The sequence below is a fragment of the Rutidosis leptorrhynchoides genome, chromosome 8 (genome assembly GCF_046630445.1).
Source record: "Rutidosis leptorrhynchoides isolate AG116_Rl617_1_P2 chromosome 8, CSIRO_AGI_Rlap_v1, whole genome shotgun sequence".
NCBI lineage: Eukaryota > Viridiplantae > Streptophyta > Magnoliopsida > Asterales > Asteraceae > Rutidosis > Rutidosis leptorrhynchoides.
This window is the reverse complement of record NC_092340.1, coordinates 111,051,622-111,070,652: the sequence shown is the minus strand read 5'-3', so window position 1 is coordinate 111,070,652 and position 19,031 is coordinate 111,051,622. Positions and strand designations below refer to the sequence as shown.

General features: G+C 34.7%; 1 protein-coding gene across 1 annotated transcript; it reads right to left on the bottom strand.

Annotated features, from left to right (window-relative positions):
- Nucleotides 1-12,239: 12,239 nt before the first annotated feature.
- On the bottom strand, nucleotides 12,240-18,219 carry LOC139861238 (BTB/POZ domain-containing protein SR1IP1-like). The gene is made up of 5 exons (XM_071849555.1): nucleotides 17,755-18,219; nucleotides 17,396-17,465; nucleotides 14,596-15,144; nucleotides 13,670-14,179; nucleotides 12,240-13,018 (listed from the first exon to the last, which is right to left on the bottom strand). The coding sequence occupies exons 1-5, from the start codon at nucleotides 17,826-17,828 to the stop codon at nucleotides 12,467-12,469; spliced, it is 1,755 nt and encodes a 584-aa protein (XP_071705656.1). The 5' UTR covers nucleotides 17,829-18,219; the 3' UTR covers nucleotides 12,240-12,466.
- Between the last annotated feature and the right edge of the window lie 812 nt (nucleotides 18,220-19,031).

The following is a 19,031-nucleotide window of genomic DNA, read 5'->3' as shown; positions in this document are numbered from 1 at the left end:
GCCATCAAGTTACCCTATATATATATTGGGCTACTTATTGGTTCAAACATGAAAAAACTAAGTGATTGGTTACCGGTTATTGATAAGTTAAAAAGTGGACTTTTGGATTGGAAGATGAAAACGATGTCTTTCGGTGAAAGACTAGTGCTCATTAAATCGGTCCTCAATAGTCTTCCGTTATATTATTTTTCGTTATTCCGTGCTCCTCCTTGTGTGCTCAAATTGCTTGAGAGAGTGAGACTTTCTTTCTTTTGGGGCGGGGATTTATCGGGTTCCAAGATATCGTGGGTCAATTGGGATACTACTACTTTACCATATCGGGAGGGGGGGGGGGGGGGTTAAACATCGGTTCCTTAAAGAACAAAAACCTTGCGCTTTTAGGAAAATAGTGGTGGAGGTTCAAAACCGAAACCAATTGTTTTCGGACCAAAATTATTCGAAGTATTTATGGAATTGACGGTGGCCTTCGGTCGGATGTTGGGCTTTATCAACTTCCAACCGAGGGTGTTTGAAATAACATAATTTATGCATGAAAAATAATCGATGATATTCATATTGCGTTCAAATCCTCTTTCAAAAAGTCACTTAGTGATGGAAGCTCAACAAATTTCTGGAATGATTCGTGGTGCGGCACAGTTTGTTTCAATGATATGTTTCCTAGGTTACATAGACTCGAAGTACGCTCTGATCCCTTGGTGAAGGACATAATCACAGTTGCAGCAGGTAACCGGGTGTGTTTCAATTGGAATTGGTCGATCGTTCCAACAGGTCGAACCCAAGGCGAACTGGATGAACTTTCGAAACTACTGCAGTCGTTCTCTTTTGATTTCAGTCAACAAGCAACATGGAGTTGGAGTTTATCAACTAATGGCGTCTTCTCAGTCAATAAGCTGACGAAAATTATTTGTGAGAGTTCCTCCCAGTCGTCATCTACGTAAGCAACTTTAAGGAATAATTTTGTTTCGAAACACTTGAAATCTTTGTATGGAGAGTTTTGAAAAAAAAGAATTCCGGTAAGGTTTGAACTCGGTAATCATAACATTGACCTTCATAGTACGTGATGTCCCGTTTGTGATGATAATATAGAATCGGCAGATCACTTCTTAATCTCGTGCAAATTCTCTATGGATGTATGGTCACAAATCTATAAATGGTGGGGGTATTGATATGTAGGCTAGTTATAACATCATTCAAATTCTTCGTGGATCTTGCTCTTCTCCCATGACTCCGCTTGGCTCGAAAATATGGCAAGCAGTCGAATGGGTGAGTGTGTACTTGCTTTGGAAAAATCGTAATGCAAAGGTACTCAAGAGTAAGTGCTCTGTGTTCCGGTTTTAGTTAATGAAATTCAAGTAAAGGCGTTCGAATGGATTTCGAGAAAGCTCAACGGAAAAAACATCGATTGACAAATGTGGCTAACTAATCCCTCTTTGTATTAAAACTTATAATTCGGATAGGTTAGCTTTCGTGTAGGATAGCAATCTCGGCTTCCTTGTATTTTCGTGTTTTATGAGAAATTTTGTGTCCATCTCCTTGTAATATTTTCGGCTTTATTTATAATATTTACTTGCTTTTCAAAAAAAAAATAAAAATAAATAAATAAATAAAGAGTAAAATGAAAAAAAAACTAAGAGTTTTTTTTTTCTTTCTTAAATGCTAGCTCTATTAGCTTTTAATTTTTGGCTATTTCTCTCTATTTAAAAGAATTAAGCTCTTTTAATCAAACGAAACATTTTTAACTACCGAGGGAGTGCCTAATTGGTATACGAGGGGGCGGCATGTTTGTCCTAAACGAGTAGGTGCATGTTCGATTCCACTGGTCGGGATCTGATTGATACTGCCAGCAATTAGCTTTTTGGAGGAGGTTTCCCTCAACATTCAACTGTACTGTCAGGGTTATTGCGATTTGAATTTCCTCCTAATGCGTGTGTGGGTGACATATGATCGCGAAGGTGGTTAAACGCCTATGAGTGATGCCAATACTGCCATTAAAAAAATCCGAAACATTTTTATTATATAAAAGTTTTTTCATAAGAGATATAAGTTAAAATAAGAGATATAAGTTAAAAGCTTTTAAAATCTTTTTAAAATCTTCAAAAAGCTTCTAACCAAAAATACTCATATAGGGTATGTTTGGCCGAGAGCTTTTTGAAGCTTTTAGCTTTTATGAAAAAGCTCCTGTAAAATAAAAAGCTTCGTTTGGATAAAATAATTTAGAGCTTTTTGAGATGAGAAAAAGCTCCATCAAGCTCAAATTCTAAACGCCATACTAGCGTTTGAACAATAAAAGGAGCTTTTTGGTTTTTATTTACTGTCATACCCTTCCATTTTAGAGATACCCACTTAATTTATTTAATACTCACACACCGTTTGCATTTACCTTGTTTATTTAGCATTGTATGGCTCAACTACAACTTGTACTTGTTCCGATTATTCTTCAGCTTTGATAAAGTATTTAATTAATATATTGTTCTGAATATCACAATACTTTTATTACTTATTGTTCTAAATTTTTTTTTGAAAGGCAAATTTGCATCAGCGTATCATTTATTTCAACGACACTCATCATTTGCACACACACATGCGCTTTCGGGCAGGAAACCCGAACCACACTCTGAGGATCCGACCCTTAAACCATCCCGAGTGGCAGGCGGGCCGGACCTTAGTCCCGGAGCGGGTCGATAAAACCTTCCCTTTGGGCCACCTTCAAGGAATATATTTCAATTCTTAGAGCGGGTGACGAGGTTCGAACCCGAGACCTCTAGCCCTGCGAGTACACAAGTGTAACCGCGGTACCGCTTCTAAATTATCCCTTCAAATTACAACTAAAAATGACAATTTTTGCAATAAAACCCGATGCATATTTGAGTATTCAATTATTACTCACATGTCAACATGTTGTTGATGGTCTCTAGACATGAGAATGTGAGGAAAGTAAACTGGAAGAAGAAATGGTTATAGATTTATGTTAGTTCTTAAAAAATATTGCTACATTAATATGTAATGCAAGTTATTAAAAATTACTAGTATTATTATAGTATGGTTCTCAAAGTTTGTTAATGGTTATGTTTTATTGAATTAAATTAATTAATGATATTTAAGTGTTTTTAACTAATGCTCGTTTTTGTAATTTTACCAATTTTTTAACAGCTTCAGCTACTCTCCCAAACACCTAAATAAATCTAAAAAGATCCAGCTTCCGACTAACAGCTTTCAGCTACTAGCTTCTCGCTTCCAGCTACTAGCTTCAGCTATCAGCTAGTTTTGCCAAACATAGCCATAGTAATACTCGGTAACTAATAAGGAAGGGAGAGAATATATTGTGATTCATTGAAGTATATAAACAGTATATCCACCACCAACCCTAACCATTTGCTCTTTATTTTCAACTACGCCAAATTGATCATTAATAGTACTGATTATTACTACAATAATTGTAACTTTGAACCATAATAGCGTATGCATAATGCATTTTTACTATAAAGGTTAGGCATACCAATACTATTAGTTCACAGTAATTGAACTATCAACATCAGACTCTCAATTAAACAATACATAAGAATTATTAGTGTAAGAATTGAGAGAACACGATAATGAAATATATAATTGATAATGTTGATCGTGTGAAAGATACAAGTTCAAAGCAAAACCATCGACCCCTATTTATACAGATAAACACCAAATCTAAAGATTTGGTTTCCAAAACAACTTAGCTATAAATAAGGTAAAGATAAACTCAAAAACTAAACTAATATGCAAATAACTCTAAAGTCAATTTTCTGGAGATAAAACCGAATCGAAACAAATCTTCTTAAACTCTTAAACATATCTCCAGAATATTCTTTAGCTTAGTCATCAAGAAATCTCAAACCTTTGTCTTCAGTAAATATCAGAGTCTGCAACTTCAGACTCTAATTCTCCAGATTCTAGCATGCTTTTGACTCATCAGATTTTCATTTTCCCAACAATCTCCCCCTATCTGATGATGTCAAAACAACCTGCACACCTAATTAACCACCTTAGCATACTCCTTTTCGATAAGCTTACACTTGTTCTTCATGTGAGGAATTTTCTTCAACATGGACAACTTGCTATATAACTGAATCAACAATTGAACCCTAAAAGGAAGAGTTTGCTCTGTCTCACATCTGGATAATAAACTGATCAACATCTCAATACCAGCTCCTTCAAACTGATCAACCCTAATCAACATCCTTTGATTTCCATTTGTCTTAAACATCAAACCATCCAAATACTCAACATACTTATCATCAACAAACTCTAAATGTTCAGGGACAGCATACCTTTCAACATGTCCCTTTGCTCTCCTTTCTTTCATCTCTAGATCAAACATTCTACAAAATACCTCATAATCCTTAAGACTTATAAACCCTTCTTCAAACACTAAATGTACCAACATAAAGACTCTCTTCAACACTTCTTTCACAACAACTTGATCTCCTGCATACTCCTTGATACACACAGCTATGCCTTTCCACTCACAAAAACCCAAACGAACAATTTGATTTATTTTAACTCTCAACCTCCTATCTGGTAAGTGTGTCATTGTTAGCAGTAGAGTTACACCTTCAAATTCAAATTTATCAACCTCAACCTTGACAACATCACCTTCATATCTTCTGAATCTAAATCTCTTATTCATCTGAGCCCTTAAATCACCCTCTGTCCTTTGCATAGCAGCAACCACAACAGCACTAGAACTTCCCTGAATATCAACACCCTCAACAGCGACCATTTGAGTATCACCAACACCCTTATAAGTTATATTCTCTCCCACAACCTGATGCTCCCCCTCAATGTGAGCTCTCTTTGATTGCTCCCCCTCAACATTTGCAAAACATGCATTTGCAGTACCTGCATCATCTGACCTCTTTCTTTTCTCCCCCTTTTTGACATCATCTAAAGGCAGAGAAGATATGACCTTCCAGATTTCAGTTTGTTGATTTTTTAGGGAACAAATATCAGAAGCAAATTCAGTAAAGCATTGTCTCAGTTCATCAACACCAACCATCCTCTTCTCCAGCTCAGCCAACCTGCGATTAATTTCTGCAACAGACCCTGAACCATCTGCACTAGACAACCCCTGCATATCCCCAACCAAACTTCTTACCTCCAACAGCTCATCTTTTGAAACAAAATTATTATTAAAGTTAAGATTATTAATCTTAGACTGCACACCAGAGAGCTTGTCATCAAACTCCTTAGTCAACTTGGTCAAAGCCTGATGTAGGCCAACCATGGTTACTGGTGCCTCAGTCTGAGAAGTAGTGCCAGAAGATAAAGGTAGGGTTGGTATGTCCTCACAGCCTTCCTGTAGTAAAGAAAGCTGATCCTTAGACATAGAAGATTTTGAGGCCTGTATCTCACCCTGTAACATGAGTGTGATATTGGCAGCCTGTTCAAGTAAGTGTAAGGATGGAATATTTGGAGTGTGTAGTGGCAGACTTAAGTCTGGGGTAGCAGTTGGCTTGGTCATTGTAGTAGGTTATTGGATTTGTTTATTTGAGTCCAGGATTGGGACTTCTTCATGTAAGTCAACTGAGTGGGTTTTCTCAGTGACTGTAATGTGGGAATCCAAGTTAACTAACATATTAGGTTCAGGCTGGGTTAAAGCACTCCTCTCACCAACCTCTAGCAGAGGTGGTGGAGCAGTACGTGCAACACTCTTCCTAGTGAATTTTTGAGGTGAATTCACAAGTGCTGTAGAATCTAAGGTTGTAGATATGGTGGTATTCTCAGTATGAACTGGTGGGTTCATAAGGTGGGTTGAGTGGATAATTTGTTCAGCAGCAGTGGGTGAAGATGGGTTAGAGTGAGGTGGGATTTCCTCACCCATGGCTTCAGCCTGCTCTGTTTGGGAAACAACATGGGGTGGAGTTTGTGTGAGGGTAGAATCTGATTGCTCAAATTCTAAAGATGGTTGACCATTGTTGTGATCTCCTTCAGACCCTGATTGCTCAGATTCTGAAGAAGATGCCCCTGCAGACCCTGATTGCTCAGAATCTATAGGTTGTTCTGCACGGCCAAGATTGACCCAATGCAATATAGCAGGAGTTAGAGCTACCTCTTGATCATCAATGTGACTGTGAAACATTCGAACACTACATTCTGGAAGAAAAGTATACTCATACACACGAAACACCTTAAGTCCATCATACAAAGCAGGTGTCATTGTTTGTTCAAACATTAAACTTAAAAACCTGATAAAAGGCACATTATGATCTGTTGGAGTTTTTTCAGTGAGAACCAAGAGCTCATTGAAGATTAGACGAGCAAAATCAATATTCCTTCCTGTAACTATTGCATGAAACAGATGTGCCTCATAATCATTAACCTCAGTCAGACTACCACATTTGAAGCTCAAACTTCTAATGACATTCGATAACAAAAACATCCACCTAGGAGAGAACATACTAATCTTAACAGAAGAATTAGTTACAGGCTGACCAACCATAGGAAAACAAGATCTCACAGCAGACCTTGATATAGTTCTAACAAAGTTATCCTGTGCAGGAAGATTCAAAGCAATTCTTAAATGATTTTCTGTAATAGTTAAAGAATTGTTACCATCTCGATAAGTGCCAGTGATAGATCTATCTTCTCTGTTTCCAACACAGGTATACCAAAATTCGCCTAACATCTCTTTAAACATGATAGTTGTCTTGAAGAAAGCCTCCTTTAAAGGATGATTTCGCATGAACAATACCAAATCTTCATACCCTTCATTGGCAAAATTTGCAGGAATAGTAGCACAAGCAACCCTATTGTTAGCCGAAACCTGCACATCCTTCTCTCCTTTGATTTCCTTTGCCCTAATCACGTTATCGGTTGGAACAAGAACAAAAGGAATGGATTTCGTATTTGCCATTAGCTTCAATCAAAAACTTGTAAGAACACGAGTGAATTATGAAAACCGAGAGAGGTTTTGAAGAAGATGATGATCGATGATCGAATGAGAGGGATTAGGGTTTATGTTTGAAGATTAATTTGAAGAAGATTTTGAAGAAAGAAAATTAGGGGAAATATAAATACCTCTGACACCAAAATTTCAAAAAGTTACCATTAACCCCCCTTCAAAATTTAACTTTTACTTTATAAACCCGAATAAAATAAACTTTATTAACCAAAGAAAGAAACAATTTTACAGTAAAAAAAAAATTTCCAGACTCTAAATAACATGGTGTCATTCAGACTCTGAATATGACGTAATCCAGACTCTAATAAAAAAAATTTTATTTTTTATTTTTTACAACAACAGTTTAGAGAGTATCATCACTGGACAACATTTCAGTTGATGGATTTAACATTCCAAGTTGCCCAAGAAGATAAAAATGCCTTTCTTCAGGAAGTGCTTTAGTGAAAACATCTGCCAATTGATCTTTAGTACCAATATGCTTTAAAAATACTTTGCTCTTCTCAACACAATCCCTTGTAAAATGATGCCTGATTTTCAATATGCTTGGTTCTGGAGTGAAACACTAGATTCTCAGTAATAGTAATTGCACTTTCATTATCACACATTATTGGAGTTTTGGTCAATGATAACCCAAAACCCAAAAGTTGATGTTGCATCCAAAGTAACTGAGCACAACAACTTCCTGTAGCAACATATTCAGCTTCTGCTATGGAAGTGGCCACAGAATTCTGCTTTTTACTAGACCAGCTGACAAATTTTTCACCTAGCAATTGACATCCACCAGAAGTGCTTTTTCTATCTAATTTGCAACTTGCATAGTCTGCATCTGTGTAACCAATTAGATCAAACCCTGAGTCTTTGGAGTACCAAAGACCCAGGTTAGGGGTACCTTTTAAGTACCTAAAAATTCTTTTCACAGCTTTATAATCAGACTCCCTAGGATTTGATTGGTAACGTGCACAAAGACATGTAGCAAACATTATATCAGGTCTACTAGCAGTTAAGTATAGTAAAGATCCAATCATACCTCTATAGGTTGATTGACAAGTGAGTTTCCCAGATTCATCTTTATCAAGCTTTTCAGAAACACTCATTGGAGTTCTTAAAGTAGAACAATTTTTAAAACCAAATTTAGTTAACATATCAGAAATGTAGTTACTTTGGTTAATAAATATGCCTTCAGAACTCTGTTTAATTTGCAACCCAAGAAAATAGTTTAAAGTACATAAATTGCTCATTCTATACTCTTCAGACATAATGTCAGAAAACCATTTTCTTAAGTGTGGATTAGTAGACCCAAAAATAATGTCATTCACATAAATTTGAACAAGTAACACATCACCTTTGTCCTTTTTGATAAATAAAGTCTTGTCAATGGCTTCTCTCAAAAAATTCTTTTCTAGAAGAAATGTTGACAAGGTATCATACCAGGCTCTGGGAGCTTGCTTCAGACCATACAATGCTTTCTTCAATCTGTAAACATGCTTAGGAAATTTCTTACTTACAAAACCAGGAGGTTGTTTCACATACACCTCTTCTTGCAATTTACCATTCAGGAAAGCACTCTTCACATCCATTTGAAATACCTTGAAATCTTTGTGAGCAGCATATGCCAGAAACAGTCTAATAGCTTCAATTCTAGCAACAGGAGCAAAAGTCTCATCATAGTCTATTCCTTCTTCTTGTCTATACCCTTGAGCAACCAACCTTGCTTTATTTCTAATTACAATACCATCTTTATCAACCTTGTTTCTAAAAACCCATTTTGTGCCTATAGCAGTTTTATCATCAGGCTTTGGAACCAATTCCCAAACATCATTCCTTTCAAATTCTGTCAATTCTTCAGTCATAGCCTCAACCCAATCATTGTCAGCCAATGCTTCATATACTTCTTTAGGCTCAATTAGTGAAAGAAAACAAGAAAAGAAGCAGTAATTTGCTATAGCAAAGTCAGACACAGGTGTCTGAGCAGAAGAACTAGGTTTAGGCAAACCAGTAGGATCCACAATATAATCCTCAAGATGCTTTGGAGGGACTATATTTCTAGATGATTTTTTAGTATGAACAACAGGATCCACATTGGTATTTGATGACTGATCACTATCTTAAATAACAACAGGCTCATCTTCTTGTGGAACTTCTTCTGTGTGAGTATTATCTGCAGATTCATTTCTTAACCCAGACAAGTTAGGTTCATCTGACTCAGACTCTGAATCCAGAGTCTGAACACTGTTCTCAGAAATTAAATTTGACAATTCACCAAGTGCAGATTGCTCAGTGCTGGATGTCTGATCCATTTCTATAGAACTTTCATCAAAGGAAACATTAATGGATTCTTCAATCTTCATTCTCCTCTTATTATAAACTCTATAAGCTTTAGAAACAGAAGAATATTCCATAAATACACCTTCATCAGATTTTGGCCTCATCTTATCAAGCTGATCTCTTTGATTTAAAATATAGCACTTACACCCAAATACATGGAAGTAATGAATAGTAGGCACCTTTTTATGGTATAACTCATAGGGAGTTTTGCCATGATTCTTCACAATCAAGGACCTATTTTGAGTATAACATGCTGTGTTGACTGCCTCTGCCCAGAACCTTAGAGCAACATTTGATTGGCATAACATGGTTCTGGCTGCTTCAATAAGTGTCCTATTTCTTCTTTCAGCAACTCCATTTTGTTGTGGAGTTCTAACAGCAGAGAAATTTTGACCAATTCCAGACTCTACACAAAAATCAATTAATGTAACATTTTTGAACTCAGTACCATGATCACTTCTCAACTGTTTGACAAGAACACCCTTCTGCACCTGGTCTTTCTTGATCAAGTTGATGATTTCTTCAGGAGCATCACTCTTTGCAGCTAAGAAAATAACCCATGTAAATCTGGAATACTCATCAACAATTACCAAAGTATATCTTTTTCCACTCAGACTACTAGTGTTCATTGGACCAAACAGATCCATGTGAAGCATGTGAAGTGGAACACTAATGGTAGCCAGGGTTTTTGAGGGAAACTTTGTTTTGGTTTGTTTACCCATAATACAAGCAGAACAAGGTTTATCTTTCTTAAAAGGCTGTTGAGGCAGACCTCTTACAAGCTTCTTTTTGGAAAGCTCATTAATGTTTTTGAAATTGAGATGAGAAAGTCTTTTGTGCCAAAGCCAATTAAGTTCAGGGACAGTCTGAGAGTACAGACATGTTTCAATTCCAGCATCAACAGAATCCAGATCCAGCATATACACATTTTGAAATCTCCAGACTACAAGTGTTGGTCTTCCTTTAGGATCATAAATAATACCAGCTTTCTTTCTTATTCTGATTTCACAATCTTCATCAACAATTTGGCTTACACTTAGCAGATTATGCTTCAACCCTTCAACTAAAGCAACCTTTTTAAATGAAACACTTCCAGCTATTACAGTACCATAACCAATAGTCTTTGCAACTGAATTATCACCATATTTTACAGAAGGACCCTTTTCTTCAACAAACCCTACAAGATGCTCTTTGCATCCAGTCATGTGTCTTGAGCAACCACTATTCAAATACCACATGTTACCCTGTTACACAAGACACAGACAAAAGAAAATGGTTATTTTTAAGGGGAACCCACTTTTTAGTGGGTTCAGTTGGAGTGCTCTTCACTCTCCAAACAAAAGCTTTGTTTCCAATCCAAATCAACTTGTCCTTAACAGATTTTAAGACACTTTTTTTTCACAAACTTTGGGTTTCCATATCTTCTTAATTTCCTTAGGAAAACAAGATGTTCTTTTAACTGAAAGGTTTTTCTTGACTCTTGATTTTTTCATTGAGCTTAGAAATTTCCTTTTTGAGTTTTTGAATTGTCTTAGCTTGTTTTGACTTTGACCTTCTTTTAGTTAACACTTTTGGATCTGGACAAGTGTCAGTTTAAGAGGATGTTTCGGAGTTGTTATTGCAACTTGACTCTTGGGTGTCAGACTCTAGGTCAGAACATACACTATTATCTTGAGAGACTAAAATACTAGAGTCTGAAGGTTTCAAAAGTTCAGACTCTAATGGATTTTTACTTTCAAGTATTATAGTCTCAGAAGGTTCAACAGGATCTAATGATCTTACAAAAGCATTGGTTAAAATCTTTTTGTCACTATCAAATTTTACAAATGTGTTTGGTAGAATATCAGGTTTGAATATACTTGGATCAACTTCCACATTATTATCTAATATGTAGTTTTTCACCTAGTATAGCTTTGACATCATTTGGAATTTGTTTGGCAATAGCATTAGAATTCTTTTTGGAAGATACACACCAAGATTTACAAATTGTTTCATAGTGTTTTGACCTTTTCATTGATCTTCCTAATTCAGTATTTAATCTTTTAGTTTCTTCTGTGTATGCCATCTTATATGTGTCAAGTTCTACTTCACATTTTTTCAAGATTTTAATTTCAGCATCTTTGTCTTTGATAGTGTTTTTAAGATCAAAAATTTGTGTTCTTAACCTATCAATATCATCTAAACAACATTGAAAGTCAAGCAGCAAGTACTGAAACACTCTTACTTTTTCATTATCAAGATAGTTCACAAAGTTTTGTAACTTATAGGCAGAAACTATATTACAAGTAGAATCTTTATCCATCTTATCAATAGCTTTCAGATCTTCCTGAAACTTGCTAGAACCACCAGCCTTTTCAATTATAGCCATATCTGGGGTAGTAATGGTACTGGTAGACATTTTGATAAAAATATGGATCGTTTTTAAAGATCACCGTAATAGAATTTACACCTTACCAGCTCTGATACCAGTTATTAGTTCACAGTAATTGAACTATGAACACCAGACTCTCAATTAAACAATAAATAAGAATTATTAGTGCAAGAATTGAGAGAACACGATAATCAAATATATAATTGATAATGTTGATCGTGTGAAAGATACAAGTTCAAAGCAAAACCATCGACCCCTATTTATACAGATAAACACCAAATCTAAAGATTTGGTTTCCAAAACAACTTAGCTATAAATAAGGTAAAGATAAACTCAAAAACTAAACTAATATGCAAATAACTCTAAAGTCAATCTTCTGGAGATAAAACCGAATCAAAACAAATCTTCTTAAACTTTTAAACATATCTCCAGAATATTCTTTAGCTTAGTCATCAAGAAATCTCAAACCGTTGTCTTCAGTAAACATCAGAGTCTGCAACTTCAGACTCTAATTCTCCAGATTCTAGCATGCTTTTGACTCATCAGATTTTCATTTTCCCAACAAATACCAATAAAGATCATGACAAAAAAAATAATGCAAATATGTACATGAATCTACCTGATTTAATTTTGATGGAGTAATCAAACAGCCAAGTTTATTGCATAAGTTTTTAACAACAATCTTTCAAATGCTATACATGTACCAAATTAATTTATATATACATCATGTAAAAATATGTTTTTACGGCATGACATAAATGATTATACATAACACGATTATTAAATACATATATGATGCATAAATTGCTAAGAAAACCATCAAAATATGCATATCAAGATACTGAATGCCTTCTATCTTTATCAGGTTTATTCCTGCCTCTTGTACTTGAAGGCAAAAATCCATCAGCATGAAGAAATGGTGTTATTTTCCCAAGTTTTTTCGTAACCGAACTTATCAACGATCTTTTAGGCAACGGTGGCTTACCAGGCAAAGGCGGCTTACCACCACCAGCAGCAGCAGCGGCAGCCGGTCCACTTGGTTTATTAGCAGTTGATCGTTCGATTTCTTTTAATCGTGTTTTCATCTTGATAAGTTCAAATTTCAGCTCTTGGTTTTCTTTTTTTAAGCTTGAAATTTCATCTGATAGTGAGTTATGTGATTTTGGTGTACCTTGTGAGCTTACATGATCAGGGGTATCGATCGGGCCACTTACATCCATTGTTTCACGTAAACGTTGTTGCTCATAGTAAAGAACTTGAACAACAGTTTGAACTGGAAGCCTCTCGTTTTGGGCTGCGTGTGTTCGGGCTTCACGTGATAGCTTTTGACAGTCCATTAAACTGCAAACTTTTTTTTTTTCCATGTCACTTAAACCCGGATGTGCCTGATACATAATCCGTGTTAGAAGTAGCCAAAGTTACATAAGCAACTGTTTATAACCTCCTAGATACTCTTATTTTACAAACAAAGAGTAAACTGAAGCATCCTTGTTATTAACTGTTTATTAATGATCATATTTATGCACAAATTATATCCGTTTGAAGCATCTTAATATTTTTTTACCAGTTTCAATTAGTATCTCTTATATCACAGATAGTCACATTTCAAATGAGGCTCAATAACATTTTACATCATTTAATTACAATGCTATTTTAGTGTATTAGTATGCCACTCAAGCCGCGTACATATGAGTAAAAATACTTTGTTGTCAGGGTAGCCTGAACAGGGAAAACCTAATCCATATGCCAATGGCGTGTAGCTCAGATGGTAACGAGTGGGGGTAACTTGCGACAAATAAGCAGAGGTAAGGGGTTCGAACCCTGCTACCCCATAGCCACAAACGCTAAGTGAGTCAGTTATTCCCTCAACAGTATTGGCAACCTATTGTGGCCCGGTCGGGTTTGCCGGTTATCAACCTTTTTTGCCATAAAAAACTTATATGTTTACCCGTTTTATACAAATTATATCTTTGTATCATCATATAAAAGACAAGACACTCAAAAATGACAATTAATACAAAAAAAGGACATCATACCTTCAAGTAGATATCAATGGCTCTATACATTCCATCCTCTGTCACCCGCACCTCCACTGGAACACATTCAGCAAAATTTATAAATCTTGAAACCATCAAATTCCGATCTGAAGCTATTTTTGCAAGAAAGCTTTCCATTAGCATACCAACATTCTCATTCTCATAGTCTATACCACTCAACTCCATACTAGTATTTTCAACATAATTGATCATCATTTGTTGCACAGTATCAACATCAAACAACGTATCACCGTCAAAGCAAAAAGATGGGATCAGTATATCGTCTAAAACCGCCTGCCCAAGTTGCAGACCCATTCTTTTCTCTAAATCAATCTTGCACGCAACCGTTGTGTCTAGATATTTGGCAGCTCGAAGCAGCATTGAAAGAAAGCTTATTGATATTGCATTCTTTTCTCTTGGCAAAAGGCCAACTATTGTTTCTAAAATAACCCTCTTTTCGTGTTCTTCTTTTGGGTCAAGATTTTTCTTGGGTGGCTTACCAAAGATCTCCTGTATCATAGATTAAAAAAAAAAAAATTGTACAATAATCGGTACTAATTACATTTGCGCGTGTTTAAAAGACAAGAACATTAGATTCTTAGTAGTAAATGAATAGTGAGTCAGATAAAAAGATAGGTTAAAAGTAAGACCTAAAATTGTAAAGCTGACAAAATGTACAATGACGTTTATTAAACTGTGTGTTTTTTAGTCTGAAGACAATAAAATTGGGACGGATGGAGTTTTTTTTAGTGCATAAATTATTTATAGATATCAAGAAAATAGCGCACTTAACTATTTATCAACTATTTTGACACAATATTTAAAAGTTTGTAAAGACTGATTTTGACCCAAACATATTTCAATCCATTTTCCAACCCGCTAGACCCGCCCATTTCGTCACATCAAATGTTAGCAAGGGATCTTACCAAACCTCGAAAACATTTTTGAGCGTAAAGCATTAGAACCGGACCAAGTGCAAATTGTTTAAATCCCTTTGAGACGAGCGCAAGAAGAACTCGTTTAAAAATATCAATTCTAAGAACAATTAAGTCTTCAGCCCACCAATCAACAACCGAAACTTGACTTTCTTCAGTAACCATAACTGTTATACTATCAATACATCGATCAATCAGTTTGACTTTTTCAGATACCGGTAACAAATTTAATGATGATTGTAAAACCGAAACTGCACCAGACAAGTTTTTAAACCCGGTTTCATTTAAATATGCCTCGGTTACTGATATTAAGTTTTCAGTTGAATATTCTTCTGTCATTTCAAGGTATTCGGCCACACATCGTAGCATTGCAATATTTTCTGTCGATAATTCGATATTAACTCCGTAACAAAATCTTGCAGCAAGTTCAAACCCTTCTGGCCCTCCTGGAATTTCGGGAATTTCGATTCTTGAAAGATCGGAATGTTTTGAGTCGGATAACTGTTTTTTTATGTAACCGCATTTTGAGACTAAAGGAAGCTGCACCCAAAAAATGACCAACTTTTAGGAAAATATCTACAAAAGGCCCCATTATAAAAATGTACCGGCTCTATGTTATTGTTGCGACTTTATTATGACATACATGGAGGTTTCGGAACAAGAGTTTATTTGACTCTTGATCGACGAAGAAGTGTTAATTATTTTAATTTTATTTGTAATTCATCTTTTAATTCGATATGTAGTAGAAGCAAAATCTATGTAACATGGAACGAATGGCTCTTGAAGCCTTTAGCTGCTCGGTAGGGAAGTTTTGAGTTTAATGAAATATGAGATTCAAATAAAAAAAATGTAGACTTTTTATTGCTCCCCGATTACTCCTTAGGAACCGGTCGATTCGATTTTCTGAAATATGAGTAATTAGTTGGTCAACATTGGTCAATCGGTCAAATTGGTGCTAGTTGGTCAAACTTGTAGTCAATCAAAATCGGTCAAAGTTAATATCGGTCAACATATTAATATGAATTTTAAGTAATATTTGAGTTTTTGAACAAATGAAGATTATGTTTATGTTTTTATGTTAACGTTTATGTTTATGTTTATAGATTTCTTTTATATATTTATGTAGGATTAATGTGCATGGTACACCATATAACTATATGACCAACTTCATTTGAGCTTTCGGGGTCACACACATATACACCGAGACGTCAAATAAAATATATATATGACTTAAGTAACGAAACAAATTAAAATGCTATGTTAATTAATTAAATGATTAATATTAATTGATTTCCTTGATTTGGTTGTTGGTTTATACAAGAAAAAAACAAACAACTTTTAAGAAAAGATATATTCAAATCACCATATTGAACTTGTAAATTGATTTGATGGTTTATTTTAATGATATACGAGATCCGTGAATCTTGTTTGTTTAAAACGCGTATCAAAAAATAATATTTAAGTTGGTTCACATGTTTTACTGCCCAATATAAATATGTTCATATTTTTGTTTGGAGAAAGTAACGAGTAAAAAAAAAAAAAAAAAAGAAGCATCATATATTTTCTTTGATCCCTTTTGTATAACAAAAACACACAAGGAGTTTATCGATTAGCTATTTGCTTAATTAATCAAAGGTTGATTTAATAAGTTACTTGGGTTTGGACTAGCATCCATTGACGGTCGTTTGAAGTGTAGTGTGGACTATTCAAAGAGACGGTCATACTTTTGATCGTAGGTTTATCTCCGTTCATCAGTTTCTTCAAGAAAGGTATATCGTTTACTCATCTTGTGATTTATATTCATGACAATTATTATGGTGTAACTAGATCTTTGGGATCGTTAATCATGTGCATGTTTTATTAAATTTAAATATATGAATATTTAATTTTGTAAATGGTTTATAAAATAATAATTGATTATTATTTTAACTATCCGCTGCGTTAATCTGAATTGTTAAAAGTACACACGATTATCCAACAATTTACACATAATTTTGAAATAAAATATTTAAATATATAAAAAGTCGAATCAATTATTCCCATATTACTCTCCAAGTTGCCGATTATTCCCTCAAAAGTCATGACCGAGTAGCAAATTTTTTTGCAAATTTGATACGGGGTCGAGACGGTCGGGTCCTAAAAAGGTCTAGACGGACGTTGACCAAAGTTGACTCATAAATATAAGTATGTAAATGTATATATGTATACATATTTCAAAGCCAAAAACTTTAATTGATTAATTTGTACCCATAATCGCTATCACCGTTAATTTAATACATAAAATTTAAACTAAAATACGACATATTTGACCGATTTTACCGACTTTTTGACTTTTCTGAGTTTTGACCGACATTGACCCAATTTTTTTTTCAACTTTGACCCGAATTTTGACCATCAACTGTCATATTAGACGGTTTTCTTCGAGACGGGACGGGCTAGTCACCAAACCGTCGCAACAGTTCGAGACGGGGTCTTTTGCAACAGTGGGCAAAAACTATTAGTGTACAATTTTTTGTACTAGGATATATCCAATGATCAAAATAAAGAAAACTCAGATGGACGTCGACAGAGTTTTGTAGAGTTTTACGTAAATTGTTGTGTCTATCTACACTTTCTATTATTTCTCGCAAAGTTATCTCAAACAGTGATATTCTCGCTTTTGCTCATATGGGTACGCTAGGCAAGTGTAGAAAGGACCATTGGAAATAAGCACCAAATGATTCTGTGATTTATTCATATCGGACTTAGAATATATTATAATATGTATAAGAAAAGCATACCGAAAGTGTACCTTGTGTATTGAAAAGGTTACGCTTCCTACACAAACCGTAACATCACTTGGGATCTCTTGGGCGGAAATCCTGAAAATTTCGAAAAAATAATATGTCATTAAAGAACTTTATCTATTTCTTACTCATTATTATAAATAAACTAGCAACGGAATTTTTCGGATCGATAATTAATAAAACGTATAGATACAGAGGAAACACACAACATTTACATGGTTAAGCAATTGGACTCTTATTTTATTTTGTATATTCTCCTTAGAACGTTTTAATATGAAGATTGGTGTACTGAAGGCCAAAAACAATTCAAACGTTAAACGGATAAAACAGTAACTCAGTAAGATTAAGAAGAGTGAAAACAAACCAGTCACTAATCCTCTTCATGGCATCTGAAGTAAGATCCTTTTTTGAAGTAGCAAGTTCAAGTGTTGTAGACATTTTAGGTCTATCTTTTCGAACATCCACCACGATAATGTTTTAACGATTTCGTAGACCTTTAATCTTGTCCTACACTTCACTACATATAGTATAAAACAATCATCCTTAGCTTTGCAAAACTATGTACGCTTCACTATAGTTGCTGATGCTTTTGGTTCAAAATAAGTAAATAACCAATGTATTTAGTAACATGCCCATAATGGGTATGAAGCTTAGGCCAGCAAAGAACAAGATACAGGGGTAAAAGAGTATTTTCTAGAAGTTTTTAAGATTAGGATTGTGGTATTTGTAAGTGTGTGGTGGTGGTGTAAATGGTTTTGAAAAATTTGGCCAAAATATTGGAACTTGGCAGTTTCTCAAAATAGCATATTATTTGCCAACCACATAATACTCATCTTTACACTAAGATTTAAGCACACTCAAAATCACATTGTTTGTCAAAATGTGAATAGAGTGGTTAGTAGTGGTCAGTCAGTGGTCGGTGTTCTCATGTTCAAACGTCACTAACAACATAATTTGGGTGATTAGGTAAATAGTTGAAAACAAAAACTAGATAATAAAGTTAGACTACATACTTCTGACTAAAAAATAATCGTCATCTCAAATTGATTAAACAGAAAAAAACGTTATCTATATTTTTTTTATCAAGTTGGTTAGCCAAACCCACAAAAAGATTGAATCATTTGTTTAGTCGTCTCAAATTGACTAAACAGAAAAAAACGTTATCTATTTTTTTTTTATCAAGTTGGTTAGCCAAGCCCACAAAAAGATTGAATCAAAATTGTTTATAATGATTCTTGGCCACTACTAATGAATCGAAAAAGGTGAATTGGAAATTAGAATGTACTAAAAAAGGTGATAGGTGCATTTGGTCCCTTCTTATATGGTGGTGGTGAGAAGCCAATTCAAACATTTTCTTTTATTTTTTCCAATCTAATTCTAATCATTATTTATATATTACATCAAATTGACTGGGCTTAGTAAACTTAGCAAGTCCAAGCACCTTTAAACAGCCCAGCCCAATAGTCACTAATTATTTTAGAATTTTTGGAGATTGCTACATAGTATCATATTTACTTTTGTGGCAAAAATATACTATAACATAATCCATCAATTAACCCGATCATATGATAATATAAAAAAATAAATTCCAAGGATCGTCCACTGGACAGTACCAATTGCAACTTAAGATTGTTAATATTA

What these genes read in the sequence shown, in the direction of transcription:
- LOC139861238 (XM_071849555.1), bottom strand. Translation starts at nt 17,828, where the DNA reads ATGTCTACAACACTTGAACTTGCTACTTCAAAAAAGGATCTTACTTCA. An exon ending in TAACCTTTTCAATACACAAG is followed by an intron (nt 15,145 to 17,395) that starts GTACACTTTCGG and finishes TTTTGGGTGCAG; the next exon opens with CTTCCTTTAGTCTCAAAATG. An exon ending in CCATTGATATCTACTTGAAG is followed by an intron (nt 13,019 to 13,669) that starts GTATGATGTCCT and finishes ATTATGTATCAG; the next exon opens with GCACATCCGGGTTTAAGTGA.